The sequence below is a fragment of the Camelina sativa genome, chromosome 12 (genome assembly GCF_000633955.1).
Source record: "Camelina sativa cultivar DH55 chromosome 12, Cs, whole genome shotgun sequence".
NCBI lineage: Eukaryota > Viridiplantae > Streptophyta > Magnoliopsida > Brassicales > Brassicaceae > Camelina > Camelina sativa.
Window position 1 is genome coordinate 4,103,529 of NC_025696.1, and position 22,968 is coordinate 4,126,496.

General features: G+C 36.9%; 5 protein-coding genes across 9 annotated transcripts in view; 2 read left to right on the forward strand and 3 right to left on the reverse strand.

Moving 5' to 3' along the window:
* Positions 5,614-7,938, forward strand: LOC104730027. The gene is made up of 3 exons (XM_010449081.2): positions 5,614-5,803; positions 6,560-7,057; positions 7,154-7,938. The coding sequence occupies exons 1-3, from the start codon at positions 5,731-5,733 to the stop codon at positions 7,678-7,680; spliced, it is 1,098 nt and encodes a 365-aa protein (XP_010447383.1). The 5' UTR covers positions 5,614-5,730; the 3' UTR covers positions 7,681-7,938.
* On the reverse strand, positions 7,941-9,945 carry LOC104730028 (pentatricopeptide repeat-containing protein At4g32450, mitochondrial-like). Its single transcript, XM_010449082.2, has 2 exons — positions 9,695-9,945; positions 7,941-9,561 (listed from the first exon to the last, which is right to left on the reverse strand). The coding sequence occupies exons 1-2, from the start codon at positions 9,765-9,767 to the stop codon at positions 8,060-8,062; spliced, it is 1,575 nt and encodes a 524-aa protein (XP_010447384.1). The 5' UTR covers positions 9,768-9,945; the 3' UTR covers positions 7,941-8,059.
* On the reverse strand, positions 10,165-13,943 carry LOC104730029. Of its 2 annotated transcripts, none has more exons than XM_019233322.1 (6): positions 13,750-13,943; positions 12,937-13,378; positions 12,097-12,810; positions 11,381-11,470; positions 10,625-11,299; positions 10,165-10,536 (listed from the first exon to the last, which is right to left on the reverse strand). In XM_019233322.1, the coding sequence occupies exons 2-4, from the start codon at positions 13,339-13,341 to the stop codon at positions 11,432-11,434; spliced, it is 1,158 nt and encodes a 385-aa protein (XP_019088867.1). In that variant the 5' UTR covers positions 13,342-13,378; positions 13,750-13,943; the 3' UTR covers positions 10,165-10,536; positions 10,625-11,299; positions 11,381-11,431. The 2 variants fall into 2 exon arrangements, with proteins under 2 accessions (XP_019088867.1, XP_019088866.1); XM_019233321.1 differs by having other exon boundaries at positions 11,381-11,476.
* Positions 15,690-18,385, reverse strand: LOC104730030 (pentatricopeptide repeat-containing protein At4g32430, mitochondrial-like). 2 transcript variants are annotated; one of them, XM_019233878.1, is made up of 2 exons: positions 17,880-17,974; positions 15,690-17,740 (listed from the first exon to the last, which is right to left on the reverse strand). In XM_019233878.1, exons 1-2 carry the CDS (start codon positions 17,972-17,974, stop codon positions 15,940-15,942), a joined length of 1,896 nt encoding a protein of 631 aa, XP_019089423.1. In that variant the 3' UTR covers positions 15,690-15,939. The 2 variants fall into 2 exon arrangements, with proteins under 2 accessions (XP_019089423.1, XP_010447390.1); XM_010449088.2 differs by having other exon boundaries at positions 15,690-18,385.
* The window catches only part of LOC104730031 (peptidyl-prolyl cis-trans isomerase CYP95-like), a 7,335-nt gene continuing 2,818 nt past the window's right edge, over positions 18,452-22,968 (forward strand). The window contains exons 1-12 of one of the 3 annotated variants that reach the window (XM_010449089.1): positions 18,452-18,521; positions 19,096-19,210; positions 19,304-19,358; positions 19,466-19,554; positions 19,843-19,867; positions 20,183-20,221; positions 20,451-20,568; positions 20,661-20,788; positions 20,879-21,191; positions 21,425-21,534; positions 21,799-21,979; positions 22,061-22,314. In XM_010449089.1, the coding sequence (XP_010447391.1) occupies positions 19,133-19,210; positions 19,304-19,358; positions 19,466-19,554; positions 19,843-19,867; positions 20,183-20,221; positions 20,451-20,568; positions 20,661-20,788; positions 20,879-21,191; positions 21,425-21,534; positions 21,799-21,979; positions 22,061-22,314 (1,390 nt within the window). In that variant the 5' untranslated portion in view covers positions 18,452-18,521; positions 19,096-19,132. Of the gene's footprint in view, positions 18,522-19,095; positions 19,211-19,303; positions 19,359-19,465; positions 19,555-19,672; positions 19,722-19,842; positions 19,868-20,182; positions 20,222-20,450; positions 20,569-20,660; positions 20,789-20,878; positions 21,192-21,424; positions 21,535-21,798; positions 21,980-22,060; positions 22,315-22,968 lie in introns of those variants that run through there. The other 2 variants (XM_010449090.1, XM_010449091.2) reach the window with 2 other exon arrangements.

A 22,968-nucleotide genomic window follows, 5' to 3' on the forward strand; every position in this document is an offset into this window, starting at 1 on the left:
TGGGGCCTACGAACATATTCGAACAAAATGTTCTTACGTTGAGTTCACACATTATCGACGAGTACATGCAAATTTTGCTTGCGAGGACCGGCGAGTGTAAGAAAAGAGAGAGAGATCCAGCTGAGTTTGGACATATCGGGAAATGAAACTTAAGATTTCAAAAACAATCTTATTAGTATATATTATCGACAGGATGTAAATCATTCATATGATAGAGAGACCCATGTTATGTATATAGTTCATAAAAAATATACAGAAAAGAACATATGCATGTGAGTGCGTAGACTGGGACATAAGTGTTTAATAGATTCAGGCGCAGATCTCTTCTTTAGTTACCCATCTCCCTCTCTGTCTCCTCTCTCCTTTTCTTTTAGATCACTTCGTTTAGCCACAAATGTTAGATGAGCCTCGATTTTATCCCCTAAAAATAATTTTTTCTCCATGAGGTTATTTTTGTTCGAATTCTAAGCTAATGTGAGGGCTTTAATACAGGCAGCATATGATATTATGAATATTGTGGCATCCAAACGTATGATTGATCATGATGTTTAGTGACTGAGCACTATATATATATATATATAGAGTTGGATCAATTGCGTTGTATTTATCACATTAGGTGCATCGAATTCTGTGGATCTCGAAATAAGTTTGGGATTTTTACTTATCCAATACTTTGAAACCAAGAATATGTGTTGTAAGACAGAACATTCGACTGGATCATGAATGGTCCATGGGAAGTGAAAATTAAAGTTGTACACAACACAAGGTGGATACGTATTACTGACAGTGACAGGTGTGATTTATGAAAATGGGTCAGTTACGATATTGGTTTTAGAGATTGGTTCCTTTCATAGTTTGGATTTTTAATTTTTTTTTGGCTCTTCCATTAATTAATTAATTTGTTTAAACTTGGATGTTTCTTTTTAGACACAAACAAATAATTTACTTCGCTGTGTACTTACCTGAGGGTCGACCATTAAAAGTCGGTTGCATGTGATTCATTGACTCAGCCTGACTTGTCTTTTGTTAATTTGATTGAGATCAATATTCGTAAATCAAAATTAGCTTGTAAATTTTAAATGTTATTTGGTTTCAAATTTAATGAAATGATCAGCATTTCGTAATTTTTTCCACTTTGATGATTTTTAATTATTAGTGACACTGGTGAATCCACACCTATTTTTAGATTGGAAATAGGATATACAAATAATTCGAGTATCTAAATTAAAGATACAGTATAGACAAAAATACAATATATTTTAATTTTTATCAAACAACTAGATTTTAACTCGCGGTACATCGCAGGTATATAATTTTTATTATAATTTATATTTATGTTGTATCTATTTGTTAAATATTGGATGTTTTGTAAATAGAGGAATAACTAAATTTTCTAGTTGTTGTGCAGATAAATATTTATATTATTTTTTTAACCTGCAATACACTTCATCTTCATGACCATTTGTTTGTTATATTTAGTTTGTTTTGTTTAGTGTTTGAAGTTCTATTTTGATTTTTAATTATTGTAACAAAAAATAAGGGATCTAAATACATAATAAGTAATTTATATGCTGTGATTAAGTCACATTTTTCCTAATGATTTAATTATTTTATACAATTTTAGTTAAATCAACTTGATTTTATACGTTAAATATTCTAATATTAGTAGTGTTGACAAATAATAAAATGAGGATTTACCCCGTGTTATCACAGATTAATAATAGTTTATTAATTCCAACATATCCTCTTTATAACTCATATACTATATAACCACATTATATAGTATTTTAAACTTAATAAAAAATTTAAATATTACGAATATTTAAAATTTTTATTAAGTTTATATATCTTAATTATAATATTTAAATAAATGTCAATGAGAGTTTTTCTTACATTAAGAATCAAAGCTCACAGGTTTTGAAAAATAAAATGGGAATCAAATTATTTTTTTATTTGTTTGCAAAGTATTCAAATATATAATATCTTCAAAACATAACAGAATGTGTAGTTAAATATATCATAGTTTATTTTTCCATATTGATTACTATCATTTTTTAATTAGAATGGAATTTAAAATATTTAGGAAACAAAATTTGAAATAATGTTATTTTTAGAAATTTTTAGAGATTAATATTATAAATAATTTTTTAAATAAATAAAACTAAAAGGACATAACATAAAATGTACTTAAAAAATGTTAATATAGATTTACGTATTTTTGCGTTTTGAACGACGGTTCCATTAAAAATATAGCCAATAAATGATACAACCACAATCATCACGATCACGTAAGGTAACCTATCTAGGACTATTAGACAACACTCTCGTCGATGAAACATAGACATTTTTTCTTACGTCAGAAGAAACGCAGATGCATATTACTTATAGACATCTTCAAATTCTACATTAGAGAAAGATTCAGCGTGAGACATGCACATTTAAGTGTCTTCCACGAGGGTAGTCCAGTTTTCAGTAATTTCAAATTCTTGAAAATATGAATCCTTTTGACGGCTGTATTGTCCTTTTCTTTGATGTCTTCTCCGTTATTTTGCTACATTCTAACAATATCTTTATTCATTCTTTTCTATCAATATCTTCTCTACTCTCTCCTGAATTAACTATTTACAACTTCTTAATCAAATAAAATGATTTTATATGCAGGTGCATTGATTCTGAACTAAAAGATGTGACATTGTACTTATAACAATTGGCTCAAACCTCAAAATCTAGATAGGTTACTTAAACAAATTATAGTACTATTACTAAAAAAAAAAATACTTGATGTTTTAAACACATGTAAAGATAATCTAAAACGGCGATGATGTTGATATGACATTGCCGTTGCCCGTTTAGCTAGCTAGCATCATAAGTCAAAACTGTGATTTCATGTGTTGCATTAGATAGCGTTGCTAGAAATTTGAATTCTACTAAGCTAAACATTAGTTTTGCAAATCAAGAAGACGATATACAGTATAGTCAAATGTCGTTTAGTAAAAGTTGGTCCACTTTCCCATGCATGCATGTCTAGATCTTTTTATAGTAATTTCTCATGTAGTATCTATTATCATTTGATAATGAATCCACGACAGTAACATCAATCCAAAGTTACATGGCTATGTGGCCCCGGTTTTATGGCCGAAACTCAAAATTTTAGGTTTAACCACCAACGCAGAGATTAATACATCCACCTTAAATTTTAGACTACTTAACTCATAAATACACACACATTTGTATTTACAATTCTTCTTATTCCTCTTATATTTTAGACAATATTTTCGGTTTAGATATACTAGTAGTGGTGAGTGGAGAGTGGTGACATGCGAGAAATGATTACTAGACATCAACTCCAATCGATCGTAAATTTTAGACATGGATTTTGCTTAATGGAACATGCGAGCAACAATTTTATCCCAGAAAATAAACCATATTACAAACAAATGCATGTTATAGTTTATAATATGATGCAACAGTGCATGTGTATGTATTTATAAACACGCACGCAATATGTTTTTAGTACAATAAATTTGTGCAATAAAAGCACCGCTAAGAGAGTCGGTGGCCTTTCTTGCAGCGATCCATTAATTCTGACGCTGCAGAGACAAAATCCGATTATTCTTCAATTTTCTTTTAATATCGTATTTATATATGTTTGTGGATCAGATTTTGCAATTGACGACGAGCGAAGGATAAATCCTTTTCAGAATATGTTTGACTACGAATTAGTTCCCCATTTTTTTGGTACAACTTCCTCATAATCTTGTAATTTAATAAAGATAACACAGGGCCGGCGCTGATCCAGTGCAAGAGGTGCTTTTGCACCATGTCTCCTGAATTTTTAATTTTTTTCTTCAAGGTTTTAGGTCCTATATTTTAGATATTTTGTAATTTAGGATCATTAAGTTTGAAATTTTGCAACTATAACCTTAGTTTTGGGGAAAAAAATAAAAATTGGGTACCAGGTCCCAAAAAAAGTTGAGCCGGCCCTGAGATAACATATACCTTCGAAGGTATATGTAAATGATATATACATGCATTTAGCCCACATTATGCTACAAGTCCGGCCAAAGATTATGATAAGTATATATTACAACGAAAAAGTCGATTTTTATTATCTTTTAGTAATATAGTGATGGTTGCATAGTGGTATGTTCCAAAAATCCAATATGCTTAGATATTTGCGAACTGTGATTATGTTGATCATGTTCATCATATGGTTTTGTTTAGTTTGGCTCAAGAATATCGATGATTATTGACCCGACAAATGTGCAGACTAAATCTAAGAAAGCACATGATAAAAAAAAATAAAGGTTGGAAAAAGACTACTTAAAATTTAGATCGGAGAGCTAGGGCCATTATTTGTTTAAATTATTTAAGTAAAAATTTAGAAAAGAGTCCGCATAGTGTACACTTTACACTTGAGATTTTTGGCGCTCATGTGATGCGTTTAACGACACTAATACAGTTAAATTTCAACTGCGGGATTAACGCTAAAGTTACCGACCAAACCCATGAAAAAACCTTGAGCCATATACCTTGCTATGGATTTGGCACACAGATCAAGCTATTGAAACAACTGCTTCGTTGATTCGGAGTTGTGTTTTAAATAATAATCTATTATTCGTTGTGTGTATGCGCTATGATAACTCAGAACATAAGCAACTTTATCTTGTGTGGCGATGCGAGAACCAATGTGAAAAGGCATGTGAGAGACCACATTGTCCCACAGCTTTTGTCCTCTTTATCCCCGCAATTATATTACCATTACTCACATAATTATCATTTTCTAAATCGCAATTAGATCTGTAATACCCTCATAGTTGTTCCTCTTTAATCTTTTTTTTGGGTTATGTAACAAAAATAAAGAGTCATTTACAACTATATGATGGAATCACGATTTTTTAGATTACCGATTGTTTGTACTGGGGATTGCACAAAACTAAATAAATATCGATTTTTGGGGAAGAGTGAAGTTTGTTCTTTTATTAACGATAAAGATGTGAGGTCGTCACTAAAACGAGTCAAGATCGTGCTCGTCAGTTCACAGGAGAACTGACAAGTGAGTCACGATGAGCTCGGAAGCTAACGGGAATTATACAGAAAATAACAAAGTGTTTAGACGCAAAGTATTGCTCTCGGAGTATTGTACGTCAGTCTGATCATGATTCCCAACGGGTACTGTTTCTTTATATAGTGGACTGTTGACTGAGAGTTTTCTAGGGTTTCCATCGTGAATTTCCGAGATTACCCTTTACGGATTATTAATGACTTTCAACCAATTTTGTCGGGCCGGAATTGCAATTATCATGTCTTGTTGGGCCGAGTGGCATGTTGGGCGCAGCCCATGTCCAACACCGATCATCATATATGCTCTTTGCAGTACTAGAATTACCAATGAATCTTGTTGTTCATTTGCGTTAATTATTCAATCAAACAAAAACTCGACTGTGTTATTTATTTAACTAGTCAAACCTTCTAAGAAAAAAGTAACCCATTTCCAAGGAACGATGAATATAAAAACAAGACCAATGTTGTTCCGACACAAGTCTCTAGTGGCAAAGCCGTAGTTTAAATATAGACAAGGGGCTTTTTGTTGCACAACTTTGCATATAAGAGCACTCTCCTCCTCGTTCTCTTCCACTCCCACTAAACATTCCTTCTCTCGCTCACTCTCCTTCAACTTTCAAGGTTAAAAGTTTATAACATTATTGGGGTAGAAAAAATTCAATAGAGATGAAAGAGACGAGAGTGATAGTGCTTCTTCTAATTCACTCATTCTTCTACGTTGCCTTTTGCTTCAAAGATGGTATGTCCTTCATTCTTTATCTTTATACAAAATCTTGCATTCTTGTATTTCCTATATATATAAGGCTATTATAATTAACCCAAACCCAAAAAAGATACATATACAAGTTAAGTTCCAAAAGCAAATCTAGTATTAAAGAAATCCATTTTTTGGAAAATTTGTACAGCTTGATTCATAGCTTCTTAATTACAACTTGTATGATTTATCATCAAAACAATTCATTGATATTGCACCACAAATCATGAAAGAATGACCTACGTAGTAGCTAGCTAGCTTGAAGAACATCTTAAATGCTTTGGCGAAACAGATCTGTAAATGCACATGGTGTTTTGTCAATAAATGCATCATTCAATTATTAATATCTCACCTTCCCATCAGTAACATGTTCTTACTTTTTTAATAATATTAATATCTCATAGTTCAGCTTTCTACTCAATTATTATACACTCACTTGTTTAATCATAGATGTAACTTCTAAGATAACAAATCAATTATTCATTGAAACATTCCCATGTTAAACAAAAACCAATAATGTACATGTTTAAGTAGAATCATTGTTAATCTTCCTATCAAAAAAAGAATCATTGTTGTTTATCGTAACGACCCTTATGTAATAAAATACAATTCAAGTTGATCAATATATTAATCAAAATAGAATTACAAAAATAGGAATTTCACAAATCATAATTTAAAAACCAAATCTCATAACAGAACCCTAACAATTTTTTTTTGTTGTTGTTGTTGGTAACAAAACAGGACTACTACCAAACGGTGACTTCGAACTAGGTCCACGACACTCGGACATGAAAGGAACACAAGTGATCAACAAAACATCAATCCCAAACTGGGAACTCTCAGGATTCGTCGAGTACATTCCCTCAGGGAAAAAACAAGGAGACATGATCCTTGTCGTGCCTAAAGGCGCATTTGCAGTGCGTCTAGGCAACGAAGCCTCAATCAAACAAAAAATCAGCGTCAAAAAAGGGTCTTACTATTCGATCACGTTCAGCGCTGCTCGAACATGCGCACAAGACGAGCGTCTAAACGTTTCTGTGGCTCCTCACCATGCAGTAATGCCGATTCAAACCGTGTATAGTAGCTCGGGTTGGGATTTATATTCGTGGGCTTTTAAAGCCCAAAGTGACTACGCAGATATAGTGATACATAACCCAGGTGTTGAGGAAGATCCCGCTTGTGGACCTCTCATTGATGGTGTTGCTATGAGGGCCCTTTTCCCTCCTCGTCCCACCAACAGTAAGTTTTTTTTTTGGGGTCTTATTTCGATCAAAAATATATTTATGGGTCAAATACGGAAATATCTAAAACTTGTGGGGTTTAATTTTATTACAGAGAACATACTAAAGAACGGAGGATTCGAAGAAGGTCCATGGGTATTACCAAACACAACCTCTGGTGTTCTGATCCCACCAAACTCCATCGACGACCACTCTCCTTTACCTGGTTGGATGGTCGAGTCTCTTAAAGCCGTTAAATACCTCGACTCCGATCATTTCTCCGTTCCTCAAGGCCGTCGTGCTGTTGAACTCGTCGCTGGTAAAGAGAGCGCTGTTGCACAAGTTGTCCGCACCATCCCAGGGAAAACGTACGTACTCTCATTCGCTGTTGGAGACGCAAGCAATGCATGTGCTGGTTCTATGATCGTCGAGGCTTTCGCGGGAAAAGATACGATCAAAGTCCCTTACGAGTCGAAAGGGAAAGGAGGATTCAAGAGAGCTTCGCTGAGATTCGTAGCTGTCTCGGTTCGGACTAGAGTTATGTTCTACAGTACGTTTTACGCTATGAGAAATGATGATTTCTCGAGCTTGTGTGGGCCTGTGATCGACGACGTTAAGCTTCTCAGTGCTCGGAGGCCGTGAGCTTGTTGCGGCGGCGAGTTGTATACGCAAACATGAGAGTGACGACACTGTGTTTTTCATTTTAAGTTTGTTGTTTAATGGTGGTCACTCTAGTTGAGCAGGAGGGTTCGGCGGAGCAGTGGCGTTCGTATGCGATTGTTTTGGTCGGAATATAAAGTCTATGATTTCAAGTTGGTTCATTAACTTATATGTTAATGTTAATACTCGAGTTACTCTGGACAATCTTAATATTAAATTTTTTATGAAGTTACAAACGAACCATTGATTTGTGAATAGCGAAACATAAAACATTCTGCAAAAGAATACTAATGAAATTAATCAAGAAAACCATACGAACCCCAAATATATATGTTTTGGTCCTCTGTGTGTGTTAAACATGTTACCAGTAGTCTCCACAAGAGCAAACACCATCTTTCATATGGTGATATCTTTTTGGATCTCGAGAAATCAACACTCTCCCTACTATCTTCGACATCAACCTCAGTGCGTTATGGCAATCAACGCAAGAACGCAAATTTTTCAGGACTCGTATTTCAGAACGCACAGGAGAGTTGAGAAACTTCCAGACGAAAGCGAGTCTCTCATGATGATTAAAAAGGTTTTCGGCTTTGCTCTCTTGGTCCACGTCGTGCAATGCAATTTTATACTCGGGTACATATCCACTTTCTACCATATGCTCATGTAAACTCTTCAATGCCATATAATATTCTCTGTTCTCTAGACGAGAAATATCTCCAGCTGCCATAGGTCCAATTCCAAGCTTTGGCTCTTTCGCCATTCTCTGTAATCTTTCTTTTCTTAAGTCTGATGATTTGACCGGTACAAGACCCGCCTCTGACTCTCTGTTCAGCCTACTTGCATCAAGCTCCTCAACCATATCTTGACACCGGTCGCCAAGCATTACATCCCCATGAACTCTTGATAGATTCATTAGTGCTTCCCACAAATCGACATGTGGTTCCATCGATTCAACAAAACTCAAGGCTTCATCTAAATAACCAGGTGCCGCCAACATGTTAACAAGACTCACGTAATGTTCCATAGAAGGGACAAATCCAAACTCATTGACCATCGAGTCAAAGTGCAACAGTCCCTCGTTAATATCACCAACAACACCACACGCAAAGAAGATCTCTTTGAATATCTCACCATCGGGTCTGTTCCCTTCTTCTTTAAAACGAGAGAACATATCAATGGCATCTTCCCCTAGCCCATTCTTTGCAAAACACCTTATAATACCACACCATGTTTCCAAGCTTCTCTCAAACATACTATTGAAAACGGTCAATGCATCTACCACAGAGCCACAACCAGAGTACATATCTATTATCAAGTTGTAGACGCTGATATCTGAAATCCCAACGGAAGAAGTAATAAACTCATGAACAACTTTGGCTTCTTGTAAAGCTTGTGCATCCCCACAAAGCTCTGCTATCCACAAAAGTCTCTGCAAATCCACAAAATAACCCTCATTTCTCCATGATTTAATGATTTCAACTGCAGCTTTCACCTTCCCTTCTCTGCAAATCGTATCCAATTCTTCCAACGAGCTATGACCACTATGCTCTTGTAGAAGAACACCATTACCAGTACCATAACTACTTTGCCAATGTTGTTGTCTCTGGTTAAAAATATCACTACTTTCCCCATAACTCCTATTCTGATTCTGATTGTATCCGTTGGAACAGTTTTGATAAACCCTATTCGGATTCTGCCCAGAAACAGGGCAAGTTTGTGGGTTTAAGCTCTGCTCATATGAATTCTGGTGAAACCCACCGTTAAAACCATTTACATCGCCGCCAATGTGATGTGAAGAATGTTCCATCGGATATCCGTAATTAGGGTTTCCAAAACCCAAACTTTGAGCAGCTGTGCTCAGATTTCTCAACAAAGGATGGAGACATCTCAGTGAATCGTAGGAAACACAAGAAGAAGAAGAAGAAGAATAGCTTAGCTTACGGGTCGAGCGGAGAAGCGAACNGGAGACATCTCAGTGAATCGTAGGAAACACAAGAAGAAGAAGAAGAAGAATAGCTTAGCTTACGGGTCGAGCCGAGAAGCGAAACTCTCGTCAACGTGTATATCATTGGCGTGGAGAGAGGCTGCTGACTGTCGCCGGGGAACGAACCGGATGCAGAATCGATCCGGTTCGAGCAGAAAAGGACCCAACTTTATTCCCTCGAATTCGTCATAAATGCCAAAGCTTGCTCTGTTTTTTATTTTTTTCTTCATTGAAAGAGTGAAGTAAACTACCAAAAGTACTCGCATTATTACTGTCTAGTTTTGTTAAATTGTGACCGGAACAGAGAGATTTGGAAAATTAGGATTATACTTAACATGTAAGGCTTCGGAATCATACTTTCAAATGACTTTCGTGGTTTGAGATCACCTCCAATACTTTCAGAATTGATATTGAATGATTCCTTATTCACAAAGTTTACAGTAACAATTGTTAACAGTAAAAAAAATTGTACAAAATGTATCTCAATAAAAACCTGGATATATTATAAGTTAGATATCAAGTGCGAAGATTATATCTATGTACATTGAAATGAAATTGCAGGTTCATAACTTGTTTTCTTGTTTACTGCCAGCCGCCAGTTGTTACCAGGGTTGCGTTTCAGTTTCATATTTGATGCTAAGATTTCCTCTTGCAAGCAAGTAACCACAAAACAAGAGGAAGACAAGACAGCTCATGGCTTGTAATAACAACATCCTCGTCATCATTCATCACATAGATATAATTCTTACTTTACAACTTCTTCTATCGACCAATCACTTTTCATGACCATTATAACATTAAGCATATTTCTGAGTAACAAATGAAGTATTGCCAGGTTGCTTTTGCAAGAAAGTCTGCTTGAAGATTAGAAACTCGTTTTTATTATATGTGTATGCCACTTACTCAAGAAACATGCACAACATATTGCAAAAGGATACATACCTTGGTGACAGTTAATGAATTCGGTTTTGGAGTTTCATACTGCCATGTAAAAAAATAGCTTTGCTGAAGAGATCTGAAGAGTGAGCTTGGAGAATTTCCACAATGCACATGCGACTAACTAAGCACGAAAGAAGGTATGTGTTCCCTTTCTTCTCGATAAATTCCATGAAAACAAATCATGAGAACAAATCAGAATAAGGAATCATTCAACATCAATTCACGACATATTTTCTGGATGAGCAAAGCATATACAATTCTTCCAGACGGACAAACGTTACCCCAATTCAAACTTACCTTTCACCAGGCACAACGTTTATTTCCAGAAAGAATTGAGTGTCATAGACTATATATGCCTTTGGAAAAGAACACCGAAAACAGAACCAATGTAATTGGAACACCAGTGTGTTCTAAATCTATATATCAGAATTACTTACAAAGCTAGTAAAAATTAAACATCGTAGGATCTACTGATCTACATCATGCAGTTCTAATGAAGTAACAAGAGCGGACACAATACCACAAAGAGAGCACCGTAAAATAGTGTAAAGAGAAATGAGAAACTACTCGATCTCGACATGTTATCAGCAAAATTACCAACCAGAGTGTAAAACATATCTAAGAAACCTGCTTAAAGCATAGCTTTCAAGCCCTGTGGACAAAGCGACTCCAGGACACCTGAAACAAGTCACAATATCAAGATAAAAACAGCATAAATAGTCAATTATGTTTTGAGGATGGACAGGCATGGTATTGCACCATTCAGATGGCCACGGGTGAAGTTGTAAACCCCAGCATCAGAGTTAACCTCTAGAAGCAAAAGATCTGCATGCCCCGAACAAGGCAACACTGTTCCTGAAAAATGCAGGGGGAAATCAATAATGTCCAGAGGGATGACTAGGAAACTCACACCTTTATGCAACACATTTCATAGAGCTACATGTAGGAGCACTCAACAGATCAGACATTCAGACTTGATATTGCACTGAAGCAAAATCTACATAATACTGTTTCTGACACTATTGACCCATCTTAACACAAAAGTGTGCCAAGTCAACACGAAACGAGTAACATAAAATCAAAGTAAAAATAAATATTACAGAACTTATATACAGAAGACAGTACCATATAAACAGCCCTTCAAAATATGACATCTCAGAGTATGAATACATGAATTGTGCTTTAACTTCCTTCAGGAATTACAATAAAGGAAACTAAAGGAAATCTGACAAAGCAATAGAAATGAACCTCGGAAATTTTCATTCTAATGAGAGTTTTCATACATACTTGTATTCTGCTGTCTATACACTTAAAATCCACTGGAAAAGAACAATATATGACAGTTGAATCCACATTGCAGGAAAGTATGTCCAAGACAAGTAGATCAGACTTGACCATAAGAATCAAAAAGAAAAAAATGGATTCTGATACTAACAAAATTGACTGCGGGTACCAGTAGATATCAAGTTTCTTACCTCCATCAAATGTTCATCATCTGATATATTAAGAGAAAGACGAAGATCAGTTAATGACGCTTCTTGCTCCCAACTTAGGGGACCAGAAGAAAATAATTCCCCCAAAGTACTGCGGTAAGTATATAGTTCAGACCTACAGGACCTTCCTGCTCCATCACGAGCTGATGGATGTTCCCTCCTTGCTTCTTCCCCGAGGCCACAAGAAGATTCAGCATCGCTGCTACATGAGTCTGATTGATTACTAGAGTCATCTAGCATACAAGGTGGCATATTACTCTCATCATAACTAGTAGCACTACAACTACCAACTGAGCATGCATCACTATCAGAATCAGCGTCTAAGCTTCCTGCACGAACACTCTCACTAAACCCTTTTGATCTTACCCTGACGATTTGACAGCAACCAGTTTTTTTATTGTTAAAGGAAGCTTGCAGGTGAGATTTACCACCTCTACTTTCAGGTCGGCAAGCAAAAGCATCTACCTTTTGCGCAGAAAATCGGTGCTTCTGTCCTTCTTTTTCCAATGATCGTATCTTCTTAGGGTTTCCTGTGCATGATTCAGCACATTCAGACCAGTCGTAGGGTGACGGCCTCTTTAGTACTCTAGCAGAGACAACACTTGGCTCATGGACGAGTTTGTTGTTCGTATGGGGCTGTAGCTTTTGATGTACGTCTGATCCAGTCAGTGTGGATGACTTCACAGAACCTGATATCTGAAAATAATGAAATACAAAGCCAGTTAGTCAACGTGTAAGCTCATTACCACATTCGTTAAAAATTATTTCAAACAAACAAGGGAACTATGCAAATTAACAAAATATAGGAATAAAAGCAATTACCTTTCCGATTGCAACCCATGTCTCATCTTGCCACGACTGTCGGACCCTAAGGTTAACTTGATGAAATGTAAATTCCGCTGGAGTCCCAAGTAACCGAACCAAATAGTAGTTTCCACATAACTCCTCTCGAACAGTGGCAGCTTTCCAGGAATGGTTATCAAGAACTTCAACCAGTTCACCAGTCTCCCATCTCTGAACATCAACATGTGGAGGACACGGCCTAATGATCTTCCTGGGAACTCTCACCGTCACGGTATCCTCTTCCTCGTGTTCAAGTTGGAAAGAGCAATATCTAACATTGTAGGTATGTCCATTACCCGAAATAATCTCAGCACAACGCCACGCACCATAAGGTGCTTCTTTGTTTGTAAACACCTCAACTCGACTCCCTTTTCTGAATCTCATGATTGATTCCACTCAGTCGTCTTTTAATAATAATACCCTGCAACAAGAATCAAAAGAACTCCATATATTAGCGCTGCTTATCTCATTCTCAGCCTACCAAACAACAAAAACAGAAGATACAATCTTTTAAAAGACATATTTCAAATAAACACAGGAACACAGATCGTAAGAAGCTTCAACAAAATCAATAAAGATTAGTTGTAAAGAACAAAACATAACCGCGATCATTCACAGGAGATACAATCTAAGCAAGATTAATCCAAAATTTACTTCAAAACATATAACAAAAAAATCATAAAATCAAAAAAACAACAGCGATCCAGTTTTGTTTTTTTGGGGAGATCAAAGGATGAACAGCAACATTGAAACAATCAACCAGGAAAAAAAAAAATTGAACAAAGAGATTACCTTCTGTAATGTCTGAATGAGAATTTGATCTCCGCCGTGAAGCTTTTGAATTTGCTCTCTTTTGATTGATTTCTCAGAGATCGTGATCGAAACAAATTGGAAGAGAAATTGGGGATTAGGGTTTCGGGTAATGGAGATATGTGATAACAAATTTGGTTTGGGCGTTAAGAAATTTATATATTTCGTTTTTTTTTTTGGTTTTTTTAATAAATAAAAATTGTTACTGTGTAATTTAATTTTGTGACGTGGGATTTAAGTTAAAATCTTTTAAACCAGAAATAGTGAGACAACCCATAATATTAATGACGGTTCGATTTGTAAAAGATTAATATAACTCGCTTGGTTATAGCGTGGACACGCGCGTTAATTGTAATTTTTAAGTTTTGATTATACCAGATACGTCCCTTCATTTTTATATAAGCTTCAACGAATTAATTTCTAATTTACAGTTATTTTCATTCTGCACAAATTGTGATATATGTATAGTAGTGCACTCAAGTCTATCTCCTTTGGTTACGCAATTAATATATTTGTCCACCTTATGGAATTTTTACAATATAACACTTTTATCAAAAGCTATTTTTGTAGTCTTTAATTCTAATTGATTAAAATTATCTGAAACTAAGGGAAACCCCTGATTCGTCTAATCCCTTGAATACAAAAATGTCAACATGCAGGGGGTTTTGTTTTGTTTGTTTGCTGGATGTGTGCTTACTGCTTAGACATTAGTTGTTTGGTTAATAATTAGGTACTATTATTAATTATCTTCGATATATAAAGAAACTACATAGAAAGACGTTGTTAAGCTGTGGTGGTTTAGTTTGAAAGTTCAATCCACCATCGTATCGGAGTCTTCTATTCTAGTTTTTAAGTTTGAAACTTGGTAAAAGCTATGTTTACAAATTATGAGTCTTTATTATTTCATTCTGTTTTTTTTTGGTTGTATTTGTCGTCAATTATGATCAGCTTGTATTATAAGACTTTCACTTGATAGAGTCATACATTTGGGAAAACAAAATCGTTTTATTAGAAAATGTATATTGGAAGGGAAAGTGTATACAAGCTTCTCAAGTGGGGTAACGTGTTTGGGAATATCCGCATTAGGAGGTTATCGACGACGTAAACATTCTCCTCATCTCTCTCTTTTTAAGTTGCTTAAGAATAATTTCAAAGTTACTTAATTTTTAAAAAATATTATTTTAATTTGTTCATAATATAATCTAAACAATGATAAAATGTAAAGAGACGTGAGTAAGAGTACAACACCAAACTCGTACCTTAAAGCCATCATATTCTCTTTTCCTTGAGTTCGTTAAAAAGAAAGAATACAAAAAATTGCGAACTTGAAATGGCTCATGAATGAGAAATTTGTAACCAATTGTTTTTTTTGTTCTTAGTTACTTTTTGGAGTATTTTTATTTTATTTTATGTTGTATAAAGCCTTTGGTTTGGGAATAATATCAACCAAATTCGAACCTAACAAATATTTCAATAATTTGAAGACTATTAAAAAGTACATTGATTTTTTTGCCCGAGTGTTTTCTATTTTTATTTCACCTAAACACGAGTTGTCCACTTTTTATATCCTAAAGATGCTCATACAAAAATAACCATTTTATGGTTGAGCTAGTTTTAGAAGATGTATCTACCATAGAGATGGCAAAAGTTAGACTCCTCTATTTTGAGTGTAGCATTGGATAATAGCATATAAAAAGTCAATGTATTAATTAACTAAAGTATAATTCCTAAGTCAAAGGGTTAATTACTAAAAGTACAACTCGGTTGGTATAAAATAACTACGACAACTGGTTTGGTATGGAATAAGCTAAGTCGGATTCGGGTGTACATACCGCCGGGTAACCCGTATTGAAATAAGTCTAGCAAAGGTAAAGGACAAATGATCTGAAAGATCGTTACACTACTTTGATGTCCCTCTAGAAAGCCCAAACACAACTTATTTGTTCGGCCATCGAATATCATACAGACTACAGAGTGTTCCACTGATAAATCAAACTGGTCAATGAGGTCAAAATCAGAGAACCATGCTAAACCGGTTTATCATGGTCCTTACAAAACCAATGTGCATGTAGGTGCAACGTGCAAACATAAACACTCAGTGAGTTCATATAAATGTATAGCTTTCTAATCTTGATCTATTACTACAACTTTTTAGAACAACGAATAAGAGACCTAAACTGCAACCTTTACCTCTAAATTCATCTCCAATCCAATAATTCCAACCATACTATAAATCTCATCAGATTTCGGGTGAGACTTATCCCCTGAAGAGAAACCTTGCATCGTTAAAGACCCTTCAATGTCACCAACATCGATCCAACTGAATCCAGCTTCTTTACTCACATTTTTCTTCCTCATCGCTTTCCTAATTTCTGCAGCTTTATCCCACTGTTCTCTCTCCGCATAGATGTTGTACATCTGAACGTAAGAACCCGACAATTCCGGTTTCATCTTCATTGCAAGCTCAGCCACTTTTGCTCCCATTGTAACATTCCCGTGCAGCCTACAAGACCCGAGCATGCTCTGCAACATCGACTCTCCTGGTCCTCCAGGAACCTCACTCATAAGCTCCTCTGCTTCTTTTAATCTCCCAGCTCGGCCAAGCAAATCAACCATACATGAGTAATGCTCATGACACGGCTCCAGATTGTAGTCTTGGATCATCATGTTGAAAATCTCATAGCCTTTGTCTACCATACCTTTTCTATTACAAGCTGTTAACACGGAGAGAAAAGTGATTAGGTCTGGTGCTACACTTTCTTTTCTCATCTGGTGGAACAAGTTCATCACGGAATCAAAATCACCGTGGCTTGAATAGGCTGATATTATTGATGTCCAAACAAATTGGTTCCGTTGAGACATCTCGTTAAAGACTTTCTCAGATTCATTAATGTTCCCACGCTTGGCGTACATATCAAGAAGCGCGCTTGACACAACAGGACAACTAATTAAACCCAATTTCAGTAAATGAGCATGGCAACGCTGGCCGTGCTTTACAGATATATCCTCTGCAAAAGCTATTGCATTCAAGACACTTCCGAAAGTGTATTCATTTGGCATTGTTTCTGCTGCTGCTAATAAGAACATCTTGAGAGCTTCATGTGAGAATCCATTTTGGGCAAATCCAGATATCATAGCATTCCAGGAAATAATCTCCCGAAAAGTTATATCATCAAAAGCCTTCTTGGCATCTTCCAAAGCATCAAACTTGGCATACATGGTGATGAAACTGTTGCCTACAGATGGTTCTGAAACAAAACCAGTCTTGATGCATAGCCCATGAATTTTAAGCCCTTCTTTGATTTGCTCATTACACTTCAAGGCATTGATCAATCCAACAAATGTGACCTCGTTTGGGTAAACTCCATCTAACCGCATCTTATGAAAGATGGACACAGCATCATCTTTATTCGCGGAAATCATCGTTGTCCAAGAGACAACATTACGCTCAGTCATTTGGTAAAACACTGACTTCACAGCTTCTAAAACCCCACACATAGAGTACCTTGACATCAAAATATTACCAACTTCCACAAGTGTTTCATAACCTCTTTTTATGCACAAACCATGGATTTGCCTTGCCAGCTTCAAATCAGTTTCGTGACAACAAGTTGTAATCACGCTAGTAAAAGACACATGATCAAGCTCCACACCTTCTCGCATCATGTCCTTAAAGACAGTCACTGCTTCAACCCCAAAATTGCCTCCTTGAGAAAGTCCTGACAACAAAGAGTTCCATGAAATCATATCCTTAAGTGGCATTTCATCAAAAACTCTCCTAGCTCCTCTGAAACTCCCAGACCGTGAATACATTGTAATAAACGAATTCCCAACAACAAGATCAGACTCAAGTCCGGATCTCACCACAGTAGATTGCAACTGCAACCCTAAACGAAATCCTTCAGAGCCAACACAGTAGCTAAGAGCCGTGGAATAAGTGAATGCATCGAAAACAACTCCAGTTGATTTCATCCTAACAACAAAATTCAGAGCAACGTGATTGTCATCAAACCCAGAGAGTATAGTGTTCCAAGAAACAACATCACGGTCATCAACTAGATTCTCAAATATGCACAAAGCATTGTCAAATCTACCGGCTTTACGGTACATACTCATTAAAGCGTTTGGAACACAGACAAAAGAAGTAAACCCAGAAGTTGTGGAGAACCCGTGGATTTGACAACCGCGTTTCAAGTCTCCACGACATGCTTTAAGCGCAAGACATACAGTGACCTCGTCCATAACATTGCGACCACGAAAACCCAGCTGGAAATTTTCCTTGAAGATCGCAAGAGCTTGTGCCGGAGAGTTTCTCCGTAAGGAATCACTGATTGTACGGTTAATGGAAGTTGTCGCATTTCTTTGGGAACTTCCATCGAACACCTTGTGGGCAATTCTATAAGGAGAGTAGAGTCTGTGAAAAAGTAACAATTTTGAGGGATTACAGTGTAGATTTCTCAGAAGGGTCATGAGAAGCAAGCAAAACTAGTTGGATCCTTGTTTTAACTACCACTGAAGTAATTATATCGGAGAAGAAGAAGAGAGGTTATAGCAACGGTGATGAACAGAGACTTTCAGAGCAAAAAAGTAGAGTTTGTTTCTGAGGGGCAAAGTTGTAAATAACGATTGAGTTAGAGGGCAAAACGGAGAAGCTGGGGTTTGTTCTTTTTAAAGCATCGGCTAGGTTTTTTTTTTGGACTCCTCCAGCTCAGTCAGTCATTATCATCCTGTGGTTCTCCGTGCGTATTCCTCAGGTAAAAACCCTAGCGATTCACGCCCTGAGTCGTCTTCGTTGCTCTTCGTATTTCTCCGATTTTGCAGTCTCTAGCTGGAATTTTTTTATGTCAAAAGTATACGTTTCTCTAATGTGTTCTTTAGAATTTGCGCGTTTATTCACTGATATGATCGTTTTTAGTGTATTCGAGATGGCCTACGAGTTTCTCTGTCTTGAAACGTTAAGGTCTGTGTTAGTTCTGAGTAGTTTGTGGGCATGGGTTGTTGTAGAATTTGTAATTTTGGATGGATTTGCTTGACGAATTATTATCTATGTGCACATTGTTGAGCTCATGAAAATCTCGTTTCTGCAACTACATTGTCATTAATTGATGGGCTTAAAAGTTTTGTAACTTTTCCGGTCATTAGTCACTGACTTTAGAGTTGGTTTTGCTGATTTGCGGCCAGTAATGTCTTGTTGTGTGGGTTTTAGTTTTTCCAGTGTTATAATTGTGTGGCCAAATGATCTTTCTTCTGCGGGTTTCGTTAAGCAGTATTCTTCATGACTATATAATATTCTGAGTCTCTTTTGTGTGTGTGTGTTTTTTTTTTCAGGTCATAACTTCATAAAGCTTGAGAAATTCCCAATAACATGGCAAAAAAGAAGAATCCACAAGTTTTTATGGATGTATCCATTGATGGAGATCCAGCTGAGACTATGGTTTTTGAGGTACCATAGTTTTTGGCTATGTTAATGTTCACTTTCTTGTATTTTCCCCTGATTAGACAAAAGTGTTGATGATGTAAACTTTGTTTTTTTTAGCTTTTCCCTGAAGTCGCTCCCAAAACATCCGAGAATTTCCGTGCACTATGCACAGGTTTGTGTTCTGTCCGATTAAGCTTGTTGCTTCTGTGCAGCATATAAATTTGACTGTTGGCTTTCCTTCTCCTTGACACTTATTTCCCTTTTGTAAAATCTATATAGGGGAGAAAGGCATTGGACCCAGAAGTGGAAAACCTCTGCATTACAAAGGATCTTTTTTCCATAGAATACTGAAAGGTTCCTCAGCACAGGTTTCTATCTGCATTTCTCAATTATTGATATGACGTTTCAGTCTTGTACTTTTTGGTTTCTTTCTCAACATTGGTTGGATGCTCGTCTTTTAGTTCGTTGCTGTTCTCTATGCTGTAGGATACAGGTCTGATCGCCACACCTGCTTTTCATGTGATATAGTTTTAAGGTTGTACTACTAGTTGTTTATGCTCAAACGTTAGGCCTTCTCATGCAAAAGAATACAGTTTATGTACAAATGAATTCACGGTTGCTACTAGTCTAACAACCTCTTTTGACTTTTTTTTCAGGCTGGTGACTTTGTGAATCGAGATGGTATGTACACTTACTGTTCGTTTTAGCTTCTGACATATATCGAGTACAGCCATTAGCTACATTTATTGATCTTTATCTATGGCACACAGTTTGTGGCTTATTAACTGTGCTGGCAAAACTAAATTTCATTATTGTAATCATAGTCATCTGAACGTACCATTAAACTGTGATAACCTATTGGGTGCATGGAACTGCATTCATTAGATTCCTGTGGAGGTTCTCGAATTTATTAGATAGTGCCCAATAGGTTATCCGGTGAACATTAGAAAGTTCATTATCCTCTGACAGACTTTGTATCTTTTATCCACTTTCCAGGTACTGCTGGGGAAAGCATATATGCCGGAAAATTTCCAGGTTGGTTACCATTGCGCTCTTTATCAGCATCTCATTTCAATTACCCCAGCAATATATTTATATATGTTGTGGGTGTGATCATTTCTTAAAATTGTGTCTACAAACAATATTTCATTTTGGAGGCATTGGTTTACTGATTAAGCGCTTGTCTCTTTGTTAATATCACATCTGTTACTTGCTCTTTTGAAATATGTTACTGAGTAACAAAATCAATTTCTGATGTTACCAGATGAGTCACCAAAACTAAAGCATGACGAGCCTGGTCTTTTATCAATGTCTGTTGCTGACCGTGACAAGTTCGGATCACACTTTCATCTAACCTTCAGGCCAAATCAGCAGCTTGACAGGTTTCCTTCTCATTGTTACTTTCTTATTTCCGAAATTGTGGACTTTTCTTTTGGGCATTGCGTTATTTCTGACTGTTTTATGTTTCCATCAGAAATAATGTTGTTTTTGGAAAGCTTATTCAAGGGAAAGAGGTATTAAAAAAGATTGAACGTGCGGGTGATGAGGAAGGTAAACCTACTGTCAGTGTGAAGATAATCCGTTGTGGAGAAAATTCTGGAGGTACGGATATTCTACTATTGGTTACTGCTACCTATGTCATGATTTCACAATCATAACCGATACACGTCATTGCATGATATGTCCATGCAGATAAGAAGAATGATAGTGATGGTCGGAAAAAGGGAAAGCACAAGAAATCTTCACGAGAGAGAAGGAAGAAGAGGCGAAGACACTCTTTATCTGAGTCAGAGAGCTCTTCAGATTCTGAGACGGATTCCTCAGAATCTGATAGTGAGTCAGATTCAGATTTGTCTGCATCTTCCGACCTTAGTTCTTCGAGCCATGAAAGACAGAAGAAGAGAAGAAGAAGTTCTAAGAAAGATAAACACAGGCGGTCTAAAAGAAGAGATAAGCGCCATGAGAAAAAGCGAAGGATTAAGAGATCGAAACGCAAATCAAGAAGGTATAAGTCTTTTACATTTCACTTGTTTATAGCCATAGTATCTGTGTCAATGCTGGTTGCTGCTTAGGAGAAACCTATGTTATTACTGGTCATGTTAACTTAAGTTTCTGAAATCCAATAGGATGTAAGCGTCTTGTCCCTCTAGGATGTAATAATTTGGTAGGGCATCCTATCAATAGTTTTCTTAACTGGTTGGGCTCCTGAGTTATTGACTGTGTTCTGCAACTTTGTAGGTCCCTAGACAATCTTACAGGTGAAGACAGTGATAGTGGAAGTGAAGCAAGTTTTAGTGATATTGAAACCGGAGCAAAAAAGAAGAAGCCCAGAGTCTCTCGTAGAACAGGTACTCTCTAAAACTCAAAGACTTTTGGCTCCTGTTAATCTTTTTTTTTTTAATTGGTCTACCCAAAATTAAGGATAATGGATATGATAGAATACTTTTTGTTCATAACATATCTCAGTATCAATTTGCCTTTCGTTTAAGCATTTTGCTGATCATGCGGGTTCATATTTTTGCTGACATTTTATTTTGCCGATTTCTGTAGGAAGTTTAATAATGTTTCCATACACGCTTAACATTCTGTTTTTGGCTGCAATATTCAATCAGGTAATTTTGCTCTTCTCCTGGACAAAAGGGAGGGACCAGATTTGCTTGACAAGGATGGTGGTGAAGCTCCCTCGGGAAACAGAGTTCCGAGAAGTAATGGAATTTCAGATGCTGTATCAGAACAGATTTCTGATAGGCAACCTGATATTGTCGATGACCATTCTAGCAAATCTAGGTCTAGGTTCTATTCTCTCTAATACCTCAGTTAATTACTTATCTTTCTCTAAATCAATATGGAATCTTATTAAAAGTTGATGTGTAGGAGCCGGAGCTTGAGTCCTAAGAGGACAGTGAGTAGGAGCATGAGTATTAGTCCCCCGAGGAGTCAGAGTAAGAGCCCGAGTTTAAGTCCTAGACGGAATGGGGTCAGAAGTCCTGCTAAAGGTAGCCGCCAAGTGAAGAATTTGACAAACTGTAAAAGAGAAAGCCCAGGGAGTGACGAGAAAGGCAGACATGGTAGAAGGAGCCCTACCAAAAGTGTTAGTAGAAGTCCGGTGCGGATGAAAAGGGGAAGAGATATTAGTAGAAGTCCGTCAAGGAGTATAAGCAGAAGTCCACTGAGGGTCCCCAAAAGGGTGATCAGCAGAAGTCCAGTGAGAGGTAGGATTGCCAGAAGCCACAGCAGGAGCCCTGTTAGATCTGCATCTCATGAGAGCCTTGGGAGGGTCCCACTTAGAAGAGTAGCAAGAAGATCACCTATCAGAACTCCAGCCCGATCTTCTAGAAGAAGCCTAAGCCGGAGTCCCATCCGGTTATCTAGAAGGAGCCCGAGCCATAGTCCTATTCGGTTATCTAGAAGAAGCTTAAGCCGGAGTCGCGTTCGATCACCTAGGAGATCAGTCAGCAGGAGTCCAGTTCGATCATCTAGGAAGAGTGTGAGCAGGAGTCCGGTTCGTTCATCCAGGAGAAGTATCAGCAGGAGTCCAGTACGATTATCTAGGAAGAGTTTGAGCAGGAGTCCTGTTCGATTGTCGAGGAGAAGTATTAGCAGGAGTCCTGTTAGAGGAAGAAGAAGAATTAGCAGAAGTCCAGTTCCGGCGAGGAGAAGGAGTGCACGGCCTAGATCTCCTCCTTCTGGTCGCAGAAGAAGTTTGTCAAGAAGTGCTTCTCCTGATGGGCGCATCAGGAGAGGGAGAGGATTTAGCCAGAGATTCTCATACGCCCGTAGAT